The sequence below is a fragment of the Tinamus guttatus genome, unplaced genomic scaffold (genome assembly GCF_059628265.1).
Source record: "Tinamus guttatus ecotype Peru unplaced genomic scaffold, ASM5962826v1 Tinamus_guttatus_pri_ptg000211l, whole genome shotgun sequence".
NCBI classification, from domain to species: domain Eukaryota; kingdom Metazoa; phylum Chordata; class Aves; order Tinamiformes; family Tinamidae; genus Tinamus; species Tinamus guttatus.
In genome coordinates this window covers 4,529,035-4,548,388 of record NW_028288745.1, presented here as the reverse complement: position 1 = coordinate 4,548,388, position 19,354 = coordinate 4,529,035, and the positions used below count along the sequence as shown (strand labels likewise).

Sequence of the window (19,354 nt, the reverse complement as noted above, 5' to 3'; positions counted from 1 at the left end):
CCCATCCATAATTTAGAAGCAGGCGGGGGCAGCTGTGCCCGGCGGGTTTGCTGCCCGCAGGCAGCCGGGCTGCGGTGCCCAGGGAACCTCGGCCTCCATGGGGCACGTGTGGCCGGTGCCCGCGGGAGCGGCGCTGCGACCTGCGCGAGTCCCCGCACGCCGGCCACGGGGGGGTGTCGGCGCCGCTGCTGCTGCCAGTGCTGGAGCGTCCCGCACTGCCCCGGCTTTGGGGGATCCAATAAGGATGCTGTTGTGGGGTGCGTTGTAGCAAGGTTCCCTTCTCTTGCCTTCCACCTTGGGGTTTTTTGTGTGTATTTTTGCACTTCACTGGCTTCTCCGTAGCAGCTTTGTGCGAGCTGTGCTCCTGGCGCAGGAACGCGGCCGCCCTGTGCGCTCTGTAACAACCTGCGCCAGCACACGTGGCCGAAACCAGCAGCGCCGCCGTGCAGCCTCCCCGGCTGGGAGGAGGGTTTACCTGGGGCATTGCTGGCACTTGTGTAAAACAAAAGGGATTTTGCCATTCTCATTCCAAAGGAAAGTTGGGACCTGTGCCTGTTCTGCGGACATGCTCGCTGCTGGGTTGCCTCTTTGGCCTCGCGCAGGCCTCTCTCCCCACGGCCTTTCCCTGTGTGTTTGTCCCTAGGTGCCACGCGCCGCTGGTGGCTGTGTCGCGCAGCGAGGTGAGCGCTGCGGTGCCCGGCTGCTCCCCTGCAGCCCAGGAGAAGAGAGACTGGGCTCAAGGAGAACAGGGGCAAGCGCCCCTTCGTCCTACAAGGAGGAGGTGGAAGTGAAGCCTCATGGATCAACATGGAAAATCAGGAAAAGGGAAGAGGGTAGGAAGGACAGTGGACCCTGCAGGCAAAGCTAGAGCCAGGGATGGGGAATCACCCGGAAGAAATGACAGGGCAGCCGCCACCTTTGCTTCCTCCTGAGCATCCCGACACCGCGCGGCCCCAGCGCTGTTCCCGGCGGGAGGCTCCAGCCCCGCGTGGAGCTGGTGCGAGGGCTGCCGCAGGCCGAGCCCCCGGGCTTGCGCGCTGCTCCTGGACCACGGCCCGGGCGCTTCCAGATGCTGCTGCTGGGGCTGCAAGCAGCACATAAATCCCGGCGCCTCATTCCCATGGAGGCCGCGGCTCGCTCGGCGCGACGCAGCGCTGGAGACACCTCCCCGCTCCGCGGCGCGCCCCAGGGCAGGAGCCGCGTGCGCCGCTGCAGCGCGGCGAGGAAGCCCCTCTGCTCTCTCTCCCCCTCCTCCTCCTCCTCCTCTGCTGGAAAAAAGTCAAGTGAGGACAGGGTGAAGCACAGCTGATTCCTGCCCCGGGCTTTGCGATTTTCTGCATTCCTGACATGAGCTTCAGGACTGTAAATCCAGCATCTCTCTGCAGCCAGGCTCTCCACCTGCGGCTTGGGCCCAGCGTGGGGCACGTGGATGCCCAGCTCCCCACGGCATTTCTGCACCTTCCCAGCATGCGGGGAGGTGCCCATCATGTGCACTGGGAGCAGGGTCGAGGGCCTGGCACTTCCCACCTGCCCTGCATCCCCCACGGGGGATTTTCTTATTTGGGAGGGATTTTGATTTATTCCTCCCAAAACCGAGTGCAGTGGCTGCTCCGGGTCGCTCTGCGCCACGTCTCCCCGGGGACAGCGGGGCCTTGGCGGTGCTGGGCTCGGTGCAGAGCTGCTGGAGCCCGTCCAGGTGCCATGCGGGGGCCGGGCCGGAGGGCGCCGCGGCTCCTATCTGCCGCCCCGATAAGGGCCGCGGCGACGCTGCCTTTAAAGGCCAGGAGCCGTGAGGGGATTTTGGGTGCCGCAGATAGCCCTGACCGCGGCATGTGCTGCCTGATGAGACGCAGGGCCCGCTGCCCCGTGCGCTGCCCTCCCCTCCGCCTGGCCTGCGGGCGACCCCAGCGCTGGGCTCCCGTTCCTCCCTTTCGCCTTTTTTAGATCATTAGCTGTTTTCCCCCCGTCTCGCCTTGTAACGAGGCTGAACCCGCCCAGATGCCAAAGCACACGAGGCGAGTGCGAGCCAGAGCAGGGAGTGAGCGCGATGCCCGTGCTGTGGCGCTGGGCAACCCTGCGCGGCCGGTGGGAGCGGAGGGAAACGGGCGCCCCGCTGGCATCGCTCCGTCGGGATGCGGAAAAGCAGCATCCGCAGCCGTTGCCAGGGAAACCGGTGCTGGGCCGGGCCGTGGGTCCCCGTGCGGGGGGCACCGCGCAGGGCAGCGCCTAAGCCGGGCAGATTAAGGTACGAGGAGCCAAAGCCACTTTGCTCCGGAGGCAGCAGATCCGCCCGGGGCTTAGCCTGCTCACGGGCCCGGATTCACACCTCGCCGGGGATTTGCCGTAATCCCTCTGGTTGCGGGCGGCCGCCGCGCGCTTCCCCCGCGCCCGGCCGCACGGCGCCGGCAGCCACCTGCCCCCAGGGCCACAAAGCCGCGCTTTGTCACCGCGGCAGCTGTGCGGCCGAGTGACGGGGGCGCCTGGCCCGCGGGAGACCCCGTCCCGCTCCCGCCGTGCGGCTCCGCAGGAGCGGAAGGCAGCAATTGTATAACAGGGGCGGTGGAGGCCGCGGCGCCGATGAATAATGCAGCGGCTCTGCCGGGAGATTTCCTGTTTATCCGCACACCGGCCCCGGGAAGCGCCGGCATCGCGGGACGCGGCCGCGGGAAGGAGCCACGTGGCCGACCCCACCGCCTGGCACGCGTGCCGTGCTGGGCCTGGCAGGCTGTTGCGGCACCCCGGGGCCGCCGGAGCCTTTCACAGCTCTCTGCGCATCCCGTGGCAACAGCCAGAGGAATCAGTGACACGGACATTCCCATGGCAACAAGGCAAAATGGTGCCGGGAACGCAGCGAGGCGCCGGTGCGGCGGCACCGGGGGAAAGGGCCACGTGTGGAGGCTCTCGCCCGCTCTTGGCGCTATCAGTGGCCCTGCACGGCCGCGCTGCCTCGTCCCCTCACCAAGGTCTCCCATATCAGGCCTGTTGTCCCTGCTACTGAATCTGGGTTTCTCAGTTATCCCATCCGGAAAAAATGCGGCTAAGAATACCTTGCGCATGCCTGGCCCTCGGATGCGCTCCCCCCGGCCATCCTCCTGCGCGGTGGCCTGGCCTGTACGTGGGGCTGATCCCCGCTCCCGCTACCACCCTGTGCTCGCGGAGCAGCCGTGGGGCCAGTAGCGCTCCCTTCCCGGGTTCCTGGGTTCCCATGTGCCACAGCCTCCCGGGAGCAGCGCGGCTCGGCTGCACCCAGGGTGTCCTCGAGCTCCTGGGTCAGCCGGACACCAGAGGGAAGCCGCAGTGCCCGGCGAGGCCGGCTGTGCAGAGCGCAGCGCTCCGTGCCCTGCGCCCCGCGGGCAGCCAGGGCAGCGCGGCGGGGGCACCCGCCGGCCCCGGGCAGCGGGAGCCCACAGGGCTGGCACAGAGGCTGCTCCCACCCGCGGGCCCACGCGAGCTCCCACGGCAGCCGCGCGGTGCGTCCTGCCCCATTCCCGGCGCTCTCTCCTTCCCTGGAAAAGCGCGGGGGGCCGGGAAGCGCCGCGGGCGGGGCGGGGGGCGCGGGCAGATGCGCCGCAACGTGCACCTGCCGCCGGGCCGGGCTGGGCCGGGCCGCGCCGAACCGAACCGAACCGAGCCGGGCCGGGCGCGCGGCGGCCCGCGCGGCCCCGCCCCGCGGAGCGCGGCCAAGGGGCGGGGCGGGCGGCGCGGGCTCTGCTGGGCTGCGCGCCCCGCTCGGCCCCGCTCCGCTCGGCTCCGCTCGGCTCCGCACGGCTCCGCGCCCGCTCCGCCGCCATGGCCTCCAAGTGCCCCAAGTGCGACAAGACCGTGTACTTCGGTGAGCGCCCCCGCCCTGCGCCCCCTTCCCGCGCCCGGGGCGGCTCCCCCGCCCCGCGTCCCCGAGCCCAGGTGCAGCCCCGGTGCCTTCTCCTTCCCGCGTCCCCTTTCCCAAAGCCCGGCTGCAGCGCCCGGTGCCCCGCGCCTCCCCTCCCGCGGCCAGAGCGCACCCGCGGATCCCGCGCTCCTTCCCTGGGGGCCGCGCGCATCCCCGAGCCGGGAGCGCTCCCGGCCCCCGCGCCGCCCGCTCGCGGCTCCCCGCCTGCGCTTCCCTGGCCACGGGCATTCCCGCTCCTCTGCATCCTCCGCTCCTGGCGCGGGGCGCGGGATCTGCATCCCCTGCCTTTTCCCCAGGGACGCCTCTCATGTCCTGCTGCTGCCGCCACTGCGCGCGGCTCCCTGCGCTGCGCTGGGCCGTGCTGCTCCTGGCTCCGGGCAGGTGACACCGGGGCGCAGGTGCAGGGGGGTCCGAGCACCCTCCTTGCCTCCACAGGGTGACACAGGGAGCCGAGGGGTGCCCGCCCGCAGCCTGTCCCCACCCAGAGGGTTGGCACAGGGAGCCCCATGCGTGGGGCAAGGGGCTCTTGTCCCCCTGCACTGGCTCTGAGCATAGGGCAGTGTGAGCCCTCTAACATGGTCTGGGTGCCTGGGCTGGGGCACACTGCCTGGGCAGTTTCAGCGAGCTCTTGGTGTGGGCAAACGAAGTCTCTCCACAGTCATTTCATTGCCATTCCCTGCCAGCCTCTCGCCTGCCCCGGCAGGGTGTTCCCAGGCGGGCGAGCTAAGGCGCGCGCGGAGCTCCGCGGTGCCTCTGGAAGGCAGCGCGTGAGGCGGGAGGTGCGTCCCGGCGTGCCCGGCTGCCTGTGGGCAGCAGCAAGCGCCAGCAGCGCTCGGAACTGCCCAGGTGACACTGCCGCTGCTCGGGGGCTCTGGGGTGTCTCCTCTTCGATTGTGGCAATGCCAGGGTGCCCCCCAGGTGCACGGGCTGCCTGGCAGGGCAGCGGGAGCTCAGCCCTAACCCCGGGGACCGGCCTCCTCTCCCAGGCCCTGTGTGGCTTGGCAGGGAGGTTTGGCAGTGGCCAAGCTGCTCGCGGGCACGGCCGGCGCTGCCCGCTCGCTCTGCTGGGCCGCTCTGCCGGGTGCAGAAACGCCAACAGGCCCTGGCTGCGCCTGGGCGCTCGAAGCGCTGGGAGCCTTCATTCCTCTCCGGCCATCTCCAAGTAAACACAGGGAAATAGGAATTTGCTGTCTTCCTCTAAACAAACCGATTTGCGTGGGGGTGGGAACGGCTTGGCCTCTGGGATGTGCCTCCTCGCGTGAATCTTTTCCTTTTTAAGCAGAAAGCTGCGTGTCCGTCCAGGCGGCCGGGCAGCGGGCTGGGGTCAGAGGCTCTTGGCGCGGGAGCCCGCGCGGATGGGAGCCGACCGGAGGCGGCCGCGCGCGTGGAGGAGAGCCAGGAGGCCCGTGTGGAAACGAGTCCGCGTCGGTGCCGCGAGCGTCACTTTGAGGCACCGCCCGGCCTCCGTGAGGATAAACCCGAGCAGGGTTATTTAGTGCGTGAAAACAGAACCAAAGGCCCCGGCAGGCGGGGAGCGGCGCTGCCGGGAGCTGCCGGGGGTATCCGGCGTTTCCCCCGCGCCGGCAGGGGCGGCGGCGCCAGCACAGAGGGCTCCGTGTGTGCCGGCATCCCCGGGCCGGCTGCAGCCTCGCGGCCCGCGAGTGATTCATAAAGCGGCGCTTGTTGGGGAGCGCGGGCGCTGAATGAGCGCTGGCAGCGGCGGCTCCGTGAATGCCTGGGATTGTAGCTGGGATCATGTGGCGAGCAGCACCGTGCGGCCCGCTCCCCTCCGCCCGCCCGGCCCGCTCGAGCCAGCGGTAATTGGTACCGACAGAAAACGACTTTCCAGGCGGCCTGTTGCTTCTTGCTCCCTGGAAAAATCCAGCTGCCACCTCCTCCCTGTGCAGGCAGGAGGATGTGGGCGTTTCCTGAGCTACAGAATGGGCTTTTTTTTTTTTTTTTTCTTTTTCCCTTCTTTAAAAAGCACAGGAAAATATAAAAATAGGTTTTGGCTTTTCTGTTGTTTTTCCCCTCGAAGCGCACGGAGATTTGCGACATTGTTTCCAGCAGCGGCGGGGCCCCCGGGACTTGCTTCCCTCCTCCGCCGAGTGCTGGCTGCCCAAGTGAATGTTTAACTGCAGGAACGGCTCCCGGCAGGGCTCTCCGGGCCCGTTTCCCTTCCCGCGCTGGCAGGTGGCGGTGGTTTGGGGTTATCTCTTACAGCAGGAAGCTCCCACGGGCTGGGGGCTGCTTGGAGTTGAGCAGCCGCAGGTTTCCGCGCTCCCCTTGGATTGCTATCCTTAGGGTGCTTGGCAGGACCTCACTGTGATGCTCATGTCCCGACGGAGGCAGCCACGTGCGACTCCTTGGGCACCGCGCGAGCAGCGTCGCGGGCATTGGCTGCCGTGGATGCTGCCCGGGCTCCTTATGTAACCGCGGCCGCTCCCAGGGTGCGTGCGGCCCGTGCAGAACAGTAACTAAGGATGCGCCAGTTTCTTGCTCCCGATGCAGGCGCAGGGCTGTGCCTGCAGGGAGCTGGCAGACAGGGCGCTTGGCATGGGGTTTTCCCTTGGGAAAATGCTGCAGGTGGTAGTAAATCCCCATGGAGGACGCTGGTGCAGGGAGATGCAGGTTGGGAGGAGCGTGTCCGTGTCCCCTGCCCTGCCCAGTGCCTTGCTGGGCGCTCATGCCCAGCGCCGTCAGCTGCGGGCGAAGGGGGGGTTGGAGGTGACAGGACCGAAGCCTCCTGGTGCTTCAGTCCTGCAAGAGGAGGAGGGGGGACGCAGGGGATTGGGCTCCCTGCGAGACTGACTTTGCAGCCTGCCTCTCCAGCTGCAGGTTGTTATTCCTGTCCTCCTTCGTGGCCCTGGTGAGAGCACATGGATAGGGAGAGATGAGGCAACGGGCCCGCGTAGGGGAAGGAAAGGGCGTTGGGAGAAGGAACGCCCAAGTGAGAGGTAATGGAAAGTGTGTTGCTGCAGCCTTGCGTTCAGGTACGGAGCCCAGGGCGTGCACCCCGGGGCTGCTTTCTGCCACGCTGGTGCCAGACGGGAGCCGGGCAGGGCGGGCGATTAGCGGCTGAGCCGCCCTGACGCCGAGGTGGAGCCGCTGCGGCCCCATGACTCCCGGCTGCAGCCTCCCCAGGTGCTGGCCCCGCTGCGTCCCCATGGCGGGAGGCTCCTGCGGCAGCGGGGGCATCGCGGCGCTCCGGCAGCGGCCGGCGCAGGCGCGCGCCCTGGCAGCCCCACCGCTCCTCCCGCCCTCAGGAAGCCAGCCGGAAAATCGGATTAGGGACGGAGCTGTGCAGGAAGCCAGGGGCCGTGTCCCCGAGCTGCGCTGCCCTGTGCTCCCGACATGGGCACCGGGGCCTGGCCGAGGGCTGCTTGCCTGGGGCTGGCGCAGCCGCCGAGCAGACGTGGCTGGGAGGCAGGAAACGTGGCCACGGGTGTTTCTCCCAGGGCTGATTTATAGGGAGGGGCAAATGCGAGAGGGACCCGGTGCCCTGGACGTGGGCTGGGGCGGCTCCAAGACGTTTCCTCTGCTCTGCATGAACAATGGAGCCGCGGAGCAGAGCGAGGCCGGGCCATCCCCGCGGGGCCACGCACAGCGGGAGGATGTCCCCTTGCACGTGCAGGGGGATGCGCTGGCCTGGCTGCAGGAGCGGGTCTTGCTCAGCGTGGTGGAGAGGCCTGAGGCTCCGCACGGCCGGGCAGGCGGTGCCACAGAGCCCTTGGCCCCGCGCCTCCGCCTCGGCCTGCTGCCCTTCGCGCTCTGTTTCCCCTCTGCCGGAGGCACCGGGGTGCCGGGGGCTGCGCTCCGCTGCCGGCGCAGTTTCCCGTGTGTCCCGTGCCGGGGCCGCGCTTCAGTCGTGCCGCATTTTATTTGCCTTTTAAAAATTTTATTCGGCTCTTGTGATTCTGTTTTATGGTGGTTTTAATGGAGCGCTGCTGTGTTCCAGCTGTCTCCGCGGGTGCGAGGTGGGGGAAAGGGACTTGGCTGCGAATGTGGGCCAGGCTGAGGCCTCCATGCGGTGAGGTGATACCGGGGGTGCTGGAGGAGGGTCAGCACCTGCAGGGCAGGCCCTCCTAGGGACAGCTGACCTGTCTCCAAGGATCTGCCTCTCTGAAACCGCTCGCCACTTCTCTGCACGTGTGCCGGCTGCCTGCAGCACCTGCAGCGGGCGCCAAGTCCCTGGTGCCAGCAGAGCGCACTTGCTCCCCAAGCCCTGTCCCTGCTGCTTCCCCGGCAGCCAGGACACATGAGGAGCCAAGGAGGGGACGGCCTGGTGACGGTCCCAAGCCCTGTCCCTGCTGCTTCCCCGGCAGCCAGGACACATGAGGAGCCAAGGAGGGGACGGCCTGGTGACGGTCCCAGCCAGGGAGAGGCGCTGGCGCTTCCCTCCTGGTATCCCCCCCGGCATCTCTCCACGGGCCGCGCTCTGCTCAGTGCCCTACTCTGCCGTGGAGGAGCCGGAGGCAGCGCGGGGGGAGGAATGGATGTGAATAAGAGGCTAAGAAATGACTCAATGGGTGCGGTGGGGGTGGGCATGGCAACACAAAATATTTGAATCGGAGCGAGGTCGTCTGGGGTAGTGTGGCGGTTAAAAATAGCCACAGGGAGTAGGAAGGGAAACGCTACCGTTGCCGTGGCGCTTCGCGGGCGCCCTCCTGGGAGCAGCAGAGCCCTGGAGCGGCCCGGCCTGCCCGCGGCTGCAGAGGCGACGCCGGAGTAGGGGGCCGCGTCCCTCCCACCTCCGTGACGGCTGGGGACGGGCGCCCTCACCTTCCCACTGTGTTTCCTTGCAGCCGAGAAGGTGTCCTCGCTGGGCAAGGACTGGCACAAGTTCTGCCTCAAGTGTGAGCGCTGCAACAAGACGCTGACCCCGGGCGGGCACGCTGAGGTAACAGCGGGCTGCGCGCTCTCGCTGGCACTCGGCGGCTCACCCAGCGCATATTGAGTTACTGCTGCGGCCAGGGACCGGGATGAAACCCTGCTCATGAGCACTGCGTGCTGGAGGAGGCGGCCGCAGCGTGGGGCCGTGCGGGGAACATGCGCCTGGGCAGGCCCCAGTGCAGGGGGAGCCGCCGCTGCACCGAGGGCTGTGGCAGCATGTGGGACTGGCAGCAAGTGCTCTGCTTCTGGGAGGTGCCGCCGCGCAGCCTTGCGCCCCGCAGGGTGTCTTTCGTGCCATGGTGTCACCAGCTCTTTAGCACCGTTGAGGCACGCGCCACAGCTGAGCGGCGGCGGGGACAGCTGGCGCGGGGAGCGAGCAATGAGGGCTGTGCCACGGGGCGCTTTGGGTGGCTCCGCGCTCCCGTCCCGCGCGGCCGGGGGAGTTTGCTGTGCCTCCATATAAGGCCGGATTTTGCTCCCGGGGCGGATGGCAGCCAAGCCCCCCTTGGCAGCGCCCAGAGCCGGAGCGGGCCCTTCCTGGCTTTCCCACACTCCACCGAAACCAGCTGGCCTGGCCGGCCGCGGAGGTGTCGCGGGGAGCCCGGCTCAGCGTTTGCCCTCTCTCCCAGCTGGCTCCTGCCCCGCGCACTGACGTTTGCGCCTTGCAAGCGTGCACAGCTGCTTGCTCCCAGCCAGCTGCCTGCGCTCACCCTCCTCTCCCCCAGCACCCCGGGGGCTTAAGCTGCCGCAGCCTGCAGGTGCCAGGCAGGGCCTGGGGGTGCCCTGGGAAAGCTGCTGCGGGGGTGGCCTCATGTTGCCTCTCTTGTCCCCAGCATGACGGGAAGCCCTTCTGCCACAAGCCCTGCTACGCCACGCTCTTTGGGCCCAAAGGTAGGTTGCCGCTCGCCCACCCTCGATGGGCTCACAGAACGTGGGGTGGGGGGACGGGAATGGGGACAAAGGCACCGCGCGGCCCCCGGGACACTGCTGTGCCCCACCACAGGGGTGAACATCGGCGGCGCCGGCTCCTACATCTATGAGAAGCCGCAGATTGAGGGGCAAGCGGCGCCGGGCCCCATCGAGCACGCTGTGAGGGCCGAGGAGAGGAAGGCCAACGCCGCGCCGCCCAAAGGGCCCAGCAAAGGTGAGCACAGCCGGACAGGTGCTACTGCCCCAGGGCGCCGGGGGGTCCTTCCTGGCGCTCACCCTTCTGCCCTTGCAGCCTCCAGCGTCACCACGTTCACTGGGGAGCCCAACATGTGCCCGCGCTGTGGCAAGAGGGTCTACTTTGGTAAGGCGCGTGGGGAGCGCCGCATGTGTCGGGGCGACGTCCGGGGGCACGTGGCGGCCTCACACTGCCGCCTCCTCCTTGTCTCTGCCCAGCTGAGAAGGTGACCTCGCTGGGGAAGGACTGGCACCGGCCCTGCCTGCGCTGCGAGCGCTGCAGCAAGACCCTCACCCCGGGGGGACACGCGGAGGTAAGGGTGCTGTGGGCCATGCAATCGCTGCGGCTGCCGCCTCAGTGCCGCCCTCGGCGCAGCCCTCGCCGTGGCCCTCGGCGCAGCTGTGGGCGAGCAGCCGCGAGGGGGCAGGACAGGCCCGGCAGCCACAGCGCAGAGCTGCCGCAGCCCCGCGCCCAGCGCATGCAGGGGACGGTGTTTGCAGGCACCGGGGGAAGCGGGGAGGCATGCAGGTCATGCCGGCACAGCCAGCATGGGGCCTGGGGACCCCTGTCTCCACGGCGGGAGTGGGGATGAAGGCATCCTCCGCCCTGGTGACATGTTCCTCTCGCACAGCATGACGGGCAGCCCTACTGCCACAAGCCCTGCTATGGGATCCTCTTCGGGCCCAAGGGTGAGTTTGGGGCGCTCGCCGCGCTGGGGGATGCGAAGGAGGGGGTGCAGGTGCCTGCAACACCTCTCCCCACCGCGCGTCTCTCGTTGCAGGAGTCAACACCGGCGCCGTGGGCAGCTACATCTACGACAAAGACCCCGAGGCCAAGAACCAGCCCTAGAGGCGCCGACTCGCCGCCCGGGGCCGCAGCGGCCCTGCGCCAGGTCGCCCACCGGCCCCGCGGCGCCTCGCCTGGTCTCTAATACAAGCTTCAGTGTTTAAAGGCAAAGGTCGCCAGTGTCTCTGGTCGCCCCCGCCGCACGCTGCCCGCCCTCGCTGGGGACCCCTCGCCGCGCGAGGTTTCTTTTTGTCGTCACTTATTTATAAGCAGATGCTCCCCCTCTCCCCTCCATCACCCCCTTTCCGCCGCGGCCGCCGGCGAGCAGCCTGCGGCCCCCGCGCTGCCTCCCCCCGTCCCGCTGCCGGGCTGGCTCTGTAGGGATTTGCTACAATAAAGGTTTGGAGAGGTGCCTGGTGTGGCTGCAGCGGTTCCTGGGGCGGGGAGTGGACGCGCAGGGTCCCCGCAGAGCCTCGGCCCCTCCGCTGCTCCAGGAGGAGGCTCGGAGGCCCTCCTGGACGGCCTGTGAGAGGCACCGGGGAGGAAACCCTGCCGGGATCATGCCCTGTGGGACCATGCTTGTGCTCAGGCCACTCTCATTTGCCATTGCTAATTAACGAGCTTACCGTGCTGGCCTTCAGCCACTGCCACAGCCAGGGCTTCTGCAGCGGGGCAGCCCAGCCCGCTGCTCCCCTCATGCCGCCAGGACCGTGCTGCCCAAGCAGGGGTGCCTGCGTGGCGAGGTGCAGCTGGGCACAGCGCTCCCTCCAGCTCGGTGATCCTTGCACGGGGTCACATTCTTGTGTGTATTTTTGGGAGCCCTCCATGAGATGTTGAGGCCTCTTCCCTCCAAAAAGCACTGGGAAAGCAGCCTGCCCCTCGGGGCCCTTGTGTGTTTTGTTGTTTTTTTTTTCGTCTGTGACTTGCAGGCACGATGCGGAAGATGGCAAGAGAGGGTGATTACAGACATTCTCCAAGGCCCCAAGGGGAACACGTAGGGGAACAGGGCAGGAGTCGACGTGCCTGGCAGTGCTCCACCTGCCACATGCACTTGTCCCACGCAGCTGTCCTGGCTCCTGCGTGGCACCTTTGCTGGGGGACACCGGCCTCGGCGGGGCGCTCTCCCCGGCAGCCCCGTGCAGCGCAGCCCCGCAGCAGGGTTGTCGCTTGGTGGCGTTGCTCCACGCCGAGCGGAGCTCAGCGTGCCCACACCCTTGGGACCAGGTCCCTCCTGGAGCTGCGCCGGAGCATCCCTCCTCCCGAGCGGGTGCCCGGCAGCGGAGAGTGCCCGGCAGGACACCAGGAAGTGCTGTGGCACCTTCTTGTGCCGAGCATCGTTCGCTGCTTTTGTTAACAGCCCTGCATGTGCGGAGATGAGCATGAGCATGCATGTGGCGCACAGTGACAGAGAGGGCTCCAGCAGGATGGAAACCGGGAGCAAGAGCGAGGGATATGGAGATTCCTCTGGGATACGTGGGTTTCCCCCCAGGGAAGATGGGCACAGCGGGGAGGCTGTGAGGGGAGCCCAAGAAGCGAGGGGGTGGTCCTGCTCGAGAGTGGTGCAGGGAGCGCGGCTGAGCCGGGGCTGGGGCTGCAGCTGGGCAGAAAATGAGGATGGATTTAAAGTGTTTGCTGGGAATGCAGTAAGCAGGAGCCAGAAGGGATGAAGCGCTAGAAGATGTGGTTTAAGAGGGGATATTAAAAGTAGCCCAGTAAGTACAGCTTGCTTCCCCCGTGGCCAGGAACCAGCGCCGACATTCCCCAAGGCGGTGGCTCTCTGCAGCTTGGCCGGCCTTGGCTCAGCCCCAGCGGGAAGTTAAGCTCCTGGGCTAAGTGCTGCAGAGGGAGCAGGAGAGCAGGCAGGGATGGAGGAGGAGGAGGAGGGCTGGGCTCCCACCGCCAGCCCCGCAATAAACCCTGTGCACCAGTGCTGCACCGCCAGGCTGGCACCCTCGGCCTCATCTGCACGAGCACCTTGAGGGCCAGCACCAAGTGAATCTTTAACCGGGGAAGGCAGCAGCGCTGCCAGCAGCGGGGCCCGGCCTGGTGCGAGCGGTGCCTGGCACGTCCACACGCACCCGCTCCTCCCTGGGCACGCAGGGTGCACGAGCAAGACGGGTGCCTGGGCAACGGGCCCAGCGCGAATCCCCCCGCTGTGGGGTGAAACCTGGTGCCCGCTCCCTGCAGAGCCCCCTGTGCCGCGAGGCTGCGGGCGCTGGGGCGGCCTCGCGCCGTTGCCGGCCCTTCCCCAGGATCGTGCGTCTGGCAGCTTCCCCGGGCCATATGAAGCCGCCCTGTAATTTCCCTGGCTAAGCAGAGTGATGCGTCCCGCTGGCAGCCCCGAGGCCGCAGCAGAAACTCCTGGCGAAGCGGCCCTGAGCTTTCTGCCCGCGCAGGCTGGGAGGCGGCCGAGGGAGGGGAATTTTGCAGGAGTTGCAGTTGTGCGGCTGCTTAAAAACCCCAGCGCTGGCTCCTGCCAACACCTCTCGTCAACTCCCCAACGGCTCAGAGCAGAGGCAATGGCCTGTGACGCTCCTACTTTTTTTTTCTCGGTCCCATTTTCCACAGGGAGGGAAGCCAGGAGGTTTGGGAAGCATCCTGCCTGCTGCAGAGAGAGCAAGCTTCTTTTTGCAATGTCTTCCTTGAGCTGCAGTTGCCTCCTTCCACCTGGAAGGACTTATGTCCCCGCATGGCCAAACACAGTGCTGTGGGAGATGTCCCGCTGCAGGGGGAAGAGCCAGCCGGCTGCTGGGACCCAGGACCGCAGCACATGCAGCCACCAGGTCTGCCCAAAACGCATGTGGCACAGGAGCTTCCAGCCTGCAGCACCGCCGGGGCCGGGTTTGCCGGCCCACGCAGCACGCTGATGGCTTCTGCGCGCGGCGCTGGGGTGTTTGCAAACTCACTCCCTGCAAAAGGGATAAAAGGTCCCACCCTGCGGGCTCCCGCGCAGCAGCCCTGCCCTCCTCCTGCCCGCAGCGCTCCAGACGTGGCACTGCTGCAGGGCCGGGGCGCGGGGCTGGCGCCGGGTGTTCAAAGCGGGGATGGGCACCCTGGTGCTCGCTTGCCACCGCTCGGCTGGAGCCGCTCCGTACCTGCTTGGCTCCCCCGCCGGGAAAGGAGCCGGGTGAGCGCGGCCCCTGCGGCTTTGCTCCCCTGTGGCGGGAGCCAGGCTGCCCCGGGCTCTGGCCCTGCCCAGGCTCCGCTCCTGGCGCCCCTCGCGAGGGCTCACGGTCTGAGTGGCCCATGGGGACGGGCAGCGGGGCTGTGCCAGGCGCAGGCAGGCATGGGAGAGGCCAGGGTCTGCCTGCTCTCCAGCGCGAAAGCTCCCTTAGAAGGGAGCAGGGCTGGAGGCGGCCGTCCGTACCGGGAGCAGCCTGGCGCCCTGCTTGCTGTGCCCAGGGGGCACCCGCTGTCCCCAAACCTCCTCAGCACCAGCCCCGCTCCCCAGCCTCCCCATGCCCTGAGGCGCATCTGCCATAGGGTGGGATGCGCCTGGGCACGAGCAGAACCACAGGGCCCAGCACGAGGATGGGGCTCCCATGCGGATGGGGGTCTGGGCACAGCACGGTGCCAGCGTCTCCTCTGGGCACGCTGGCCTCCCTGCAACAGTGGGGCCAAGCGCTTGCAGATGGCCTGCACTCCTGGAGGCAGGCGCGGAGCGTCCTGCTGCTGGGCGTCCCCAGCCTGCAGGAGCTTCCCAGCCCAGCAAGGCGCCCTGGGGACGATTAGTTCATACCAAACAGACCTTTGGATAGGCTTTTTGCTGCCAGACACAGAGGAACAGCCACCATCCTCCACCCCAGCTCCGGGACGCCTCCTCAGGGCTGAGTGCAAAAGGAAAAGCAAGTCCTTGCTGTAAACAAACAGCAGTAGTGAGCAGGACCCGAGGACACGCTGCCTGCGGCATGGCCCGGCACCCACAGCATTCCTGAGAGTCCCTGCAGCCCCTTCTGCTCCACTGCTACCCAGACAGCCCAATGGACCCCAAGCTTTGGTGTCTCCCCTCCGACCCGAAGCTGTTGGTTAACTGATAGGTGCCAATCACACATCCAGCACTGCCTGGGCAGGGTGGAGGGTGCGTGCACAAGGGTTGCAGAGGCTGCCGATGCCCTGGGTGCAGGGTGCAAGGACTGCAGCAAGTGTGTACAGCTGCCAAGGCTGCAAGGGGTGCAGGGCAATAGGAACAGGGGTGCAGTGGGTGCTGGGGGCACGGGGCAAAGGAGGGGCAAGGATGGAGAATTCAAGGAGTGCAGAGCTACAAGGGGTACATAGAGGTGTAGGGGTGCAGGATGCAAGAGGTGCAGAATGCAAGGGGTTTAGGAGGAGTAGAGGTGCAGGGGTGCAGCATGCAGGGGTGCAGCATGCAGGGGTGCAGGGCTGTAGAGGTGTGCAGCTGCAGGATGTGGGTTGCAAGATGCAGAAGTGCAGGATGCAGGGCTGCAGGATGTGGGTTGCAGATATGGGGTGCAGGATGCTCAGGTTGTGGGATGCAGGATGTGCAGGGGTGCAGAATGCAGCAGCGCAGGATGCGGGGATGTGCGGGGTGAGGAATGCAGGGTACGGGGCTGTGGAGGGGCAGGGGGCAGGATGAGAGCTGCAGGCTGTGGGGAGCAGGGCTGTGGAAGTGCAGGGGGCAGAGTGTGGGGTGCAGGATAGTGGAGGTGCAGGGGGCAGGTTGCGGGGTGCAGGGCAGCAGAGGGGCAGGGTGCAGGCTGCGGGGCAGTGTAGGGGCAGGGCGCAGGCTGCGCGGCGCGGGGCAGCGCAGGGGCGGGCGCGGCGGCGCAGGGCCCGCGCAGGAGGCGCGCAGGCTGCGCGGGGCGGGCCGGGCCGGGGCGCGCCCTGGCCGGGGCGGGCCGGGGCGGGCGCGCAGTGACCCCCGCGGTCCCGGCGCGCAGCCCCGCAGAGGCGCCGCGCCGCGAGCCGACACGATGCCCAAGTGCCCGCGCTGCCAGAAGGAGGTCTACTTCGGTAAGGGGCCTCCCGCCGCGCTGCTCTGCGCGCGGCCCGCGGGGTGCCCGGGCTCCCCTCACCCGCACGAGCACCCGCGCGGACTGAGCCTGGGCCCCAGCGCCCTGTGCTCAGGGTGCCGCTCCAGGGCCCGCTTCTCGGGGGACATTGCGGGTGGGCGAGGGCTGTCCCAAAGGTGAGCACTGCGCCTGGGTGCTGCTGGCTTTGGGGTCACCCATGTGTTTTCCTACGGGATTTAGTGCCACGGGCGTGTTGTTTTGCCGGGTATCGCGCGTAGCTGGCCTGTGTGCATGTGGGCACGCTCCCCACGAATCGCTCCCCACCAGGTCTCGGTGTTTCTGCCCGGCTGGGTGCTGTGGGGCCGCTCTCTTGCCGTGAAGCTGTTCTGGAGGCTTGAGTTGCTTGTCCCGCCAGCAGCGCGTGCTGAGCCGAGCTGCCCAGGGGGGCTTCCCAGGGGCTGCTTGCGCAGGCTCCCGCCTTCTGATTTCCTAGAGACGCGGGAACCGCAAGCCCGGGTGCAGCCGCCAACTTCTGCTTTCGCTGCCTTGCTTTGGCCCTGCCCGCGGATGTGCCCTGCTTCTTGCCCTGCTTCGTGCCCTGCTTGGCTGCGTCCCACCCTGCCGCTCTGCTGGGGGGTCTCTGGGCACCCCGGCCGCTGTGGCCAGAGCAGTGCCGGGATGGAGGAGGTGCCTGTGGCCGGGGACAGACTCACCTCTGCTCCGGTGGCTCTTTTGAAATGGGCTTCGGTGGGGCAGACGCCAAGGAGGGTTCCAATGTGGTGGGTGAGCAGCTCGTGCGTTGTTCCTGAGCGTAGGAACAGGGCGCCAAGCAAGCCCTGCTGCAGGTCCCCTCCTCTGTGGGGGAGTCCCCTCCTCCCTGTGGCCTCCTCGGGGTGCTGACGGGCAGAAGATGTCCCTGAAAGGGGGAAGAGGAGGCGGTGGGGGCTGGCCGAGAGGCTCCCGGCGCAGGGCGCTGTGGCCGCGCTGGGTGCGAGCCGCGGGGCTAACGCTCTCCCCTCGTGGCAGCCGAGAAGGTGACTTCCCTGGGGAAGGACTGGCACCGGCCCTGCCTGCGCTGCGAGAAATGCAACAAGACGCTGACGTCGGGCGGCCACGCGGAGGTGAGGCTGCCGCCGGGGCGCCGCTTGCCCCCTCGGCGCGGGGCTGGCGCGGCCAGCGCGGTGCCGTCGGGACTCACTCCCTCTCTGTGCCCCGCAGCATGATGGCAAGCCCTACTGCAACCACCCCTGCTACGCCGCCCTGTTCGGGCCCAAAGGTGAGGCGGCTTCGCGGGCGTCTGCGGCGGGGGCGTCCGCGCGCGGCGCTGAGCCCGCTCTGCCTCTCTTGCAGGGTTTGGCCGGGGAGGAGCCGAGAGCCACACGTTCAAGTAAACTCCAGGTTGGTGCCTCCCTCTGGAGACCCCCACCCGGCCCCTCTAGACTCCGGCGGCAGATGCCAAAGGCTTTGGCTTTGAGGCCCACAGGGAAAGATGGGGTCACCCGAAGCACTGAGCCGTCCCGCTGCAGCTCCGCTGCTCTCCTCCCGGCCTGGCTTCACCTCTCTTCGTCCCTCTCCAGGTGCGACAGCCAGCGCTCCTGGCGCAGCCCGACGACGGTGTGAACCCACCGCAGCGGGCAGGCGTTTTAATTCACCCCGTAGCAGACTAGCACCTTAAAAGCACTAAATTACCTGGGGATGGAGCTGGTGCGGAGAGGGTCTCCGCTCCTCCATCCGGAGCGCCGCGGCGGAGCCCGGACACGTTGTTGGGTAGGGAATTTGGCTGGTGTCATCCCAGGCCTTGAGGAGAGGAGCCCGCACCCATCCAGCCACAACCCAGCCCCGCTTCTTGCAGCCGGCTCCCGCGGCAGGACCTGCGCTTGTATTCCCGAGCTGCAATAAACTCCAAGACGCTTCCCCATGTGGTGGCCGTGTTCCTTGGAACGGGGTCCCGGGGCTCTGGGCAGGACCTGCAGGAAGGAAGCGGGTGGTAGATGCTCTGTTTGGAGAGCGGGTCTGCAGCAGTGTGGCACCCAGCTCGCCAGCACCGTTCACGTATCCCGATGTATTTCACAACCCGCTGCAGGGCCCTCATCTGTAGTTTATCCATGTGCTTCTCTAGAAACTGCTCCGCGTCACGCCGTGCCGCAGGGCTCAGCGGGACGCGGCCTCGGGCGCCCGGGGTCAGCGGTACCTGACTGGTGCCAAAATCTTTGGTGCCGTGGGCAGCCTGCTCTGACAAACATCTTGAAGCCGCCCACGCGCTCAATGGCAACAGTCTCTGCGCCCATTAGGAGCCCTCGAGCCTGGCGAATTCAACCAGCCCGAGCTGTCTCGCCTGCCGCCCACTTGGCCCTTTGCATGCTCGAGGCCACGTAAATGCAAAGCGGGGCTGTTTCTGTCCCTGCCTGCTGGCGAGGGCCCTGTGCCACTGCCCCTCTGGGAGACACGGGTCCCGACGGCGCCGTGGGCTCTGCCTGTCCGCTCTGAGCGCCCGGTGAGCACGGCTGGCCCCAGGCTGCTCTGGGCACAGGGGACTTGGCTCTCCTCTGCACGCCGGGCTTCAAAGCAAGCGAGCGATGCAGTCCCCAGGGCCTTGAGCATGCCAGGGAGATAGTTTGCCCTTGATGTTAAAAATAAGAGCGAGTATGAGCCCCGTCATCCTCTGGGCTTGGATAAGTGTGTCCAGCTGGGAAAGGGATCTGTGAATTGGTCTCCTGGTCTTCCAAAACAAGGCTCCAAACCAGAACTTTTTAGAGCAGCTTTCCAGGAGCAGATAATTGCACAGGCAAGAGCCAAGAGCAGCAGAGACCCACAGGGAGCCAGATAACGTTTTGGCAAAGCCAGATGCTGGCTGGGGCAACCCAGCTGTAGCTAAAAGCACTTTTGGGGTAGCGGCAGCGCCTGGGGCCTGTGTCAGAGCATCTCCAGAGCCCCTGTCAGCAGGGCAAGGAAGCTGCAGCTGCCCCCGCTTCAGGTCCCGCCACCGCATCCTCCTTCCGGGGGAGCTGCGAGCGCCGTGCTCACCACTGTCCCTGCGCGCCTCCCTGGGCTCTCGAACGACTCTTCACGGGCTCATTTACGATCCAGTGCTACGTAATGAGGCAGGTCTGACCTCACTGAGCAAAGTGCTGTGTCCTTCTGTTTGCCACGAGGGGACCTGGCCCCACTGTATCCACAGCCCACTCGACTTTTGGGGAGGAAAATGCAATTTGCTTCCATGTGAGGAATGAGGTGGGCCTGGCGTGAGAGGATGGGGAGCTGCCCTGGAAGCAGTTGGCCATGTGAAAAAGGTCAAGAAAACACAACGGGACGAGACCTAGAGCAGTGGGTTGGAGCCGAGGCTGCGCCAGCCTCGGGCATCGCTACGTGTTTGTGATGCTTGGGATGGCTCTCCTTGCGCTCAGCACCCCGAGACATGCAGGAACCGGGCTGTGCATGGTGTGTGCAGCTGCAGGAAATGCGCCTGAGCTGCAGCTGCCTCGCTGCTGCTCTGGGGTAGTGGAAATGAGGGACAACTCCGGGCACAAGCCTTTGGGTTTCAGTTCCCTCTGCACCTACAACAAGCTCCCCCAGCCTCCTCCTCTTCCCTGCAGGACTTGCTGCCAGGACTCTCCCCTGCGCGTGCTCTGTGTGCACGGGCAATGCCCCGGG

The 19,354-nt window shown here is 67.2% G+C and overlaps 2 protein-coding genes across 2 annotated transcripts; both read left to right on the top strand.

Annotated features, from left to right (window-relative positions):
• Positions 1-3,686: 3,686 nt before the first annotated feature.
• Positions 3,687-10,814, top strand: LOC104565124 (cysteine-rich protein 2). Its single transcript, XM_088524408.1, has 8 exons — positions 3,687-3,832; positions 8,695-8,789; positions 9,616-9,673; positions 9,786-9,926; positions 10,005-10,073; positions 10,166-10,260; positions 10,579-10,636; positions 10,729-10,814. The coding sequence occupies exons 1-8, from the start codon at positions 3,790-3,792 to the stop codon at positions 10,794-10,796; spliced, it is 627 nt and encodes a 208-aa protein (XP_088380534.1). The 5' UTR covers positions 3,687-3,789; the 3' UTR covers positions 10,797-10,814.
• A 4,769-nt stretch (positions 10,815-15,583) lies between these two features.
• On the top strand, positions 15,584-17,617 carry LOC104567619 (cysteine-rich protein 1). The gene is made up of 5 exons (XM_088524409.1): positions 15,584-15,704; positions 16,730-16,824; positions 16,922-16,979; positions 17,054-17,101; positions 17,281-17,617. Exons 1-4 carry the CDS (start codon positions 15,665-15,667, stop codon positions 17,092-17,094), a joined length of 234 nt encoding a protein of 77 aa, XP_088380535.1. The 5' UTR covers positions 15,584-15,664; the 3' UTR covers positions 17,095-17,101; positions 17,281-17,617.
• The last annotated feature ends 1,737 nt before the right edge of the window (positions 17,618-19,354 follow it).

What these genes read in the sequence shown, in the direction of transcription:
- LOC104565124 (XM_088524408.1), top strand. Translation starts at nt 3,790, where the DNA reads ATGGCCTCCAAGTGCCCCAAGTGCGACAAGACCGTGTACTTCG. An exon ending in GCCCAAAGGGCCCAGCAAAG is followed by an intron (nt 9,927 to 10,004) that starts GTGAGCACAGCC and finishes CTGCCCTTGCAG; the next exon opens with CCTCCAGCGTCACCACGTTC. An exon ending in CCCCGGGGGGACACGCGGAG is followed by an intron (nt 10,261 to 10,578) that starts GTAAGGGTGCTG and finishes CCTCTCGCACAG; the next exon opens with CATGACGGGCAGCCCTACTG.
- LOC104567619 (XM_088524409.1), top strand. Translation starts at nt 15,665, where the DNA reads ATGCCCAAGTGCCCGCGCTGCCAGAAGGAGGTCTACTTCG. An exon ending in CGTCGGGCGGCCACGCGGAG is followed by an intron (nt 16,825 to 16,921) that starts GTGAGGCTGCCG and finishes TGTGCCCCGCAG; the next exon opens with CATGATGGCAAGCCCTACTG. An exon ending in CGCCCTGTTCGGGCCCAAAG is followed by an intron (nt 16,980 to 17,053) that starts GTGAGGCGGCTT and finishes CCTCTCTTGCAG; the next exon opens with GGTTTGGCCGGGGAGGAGCC.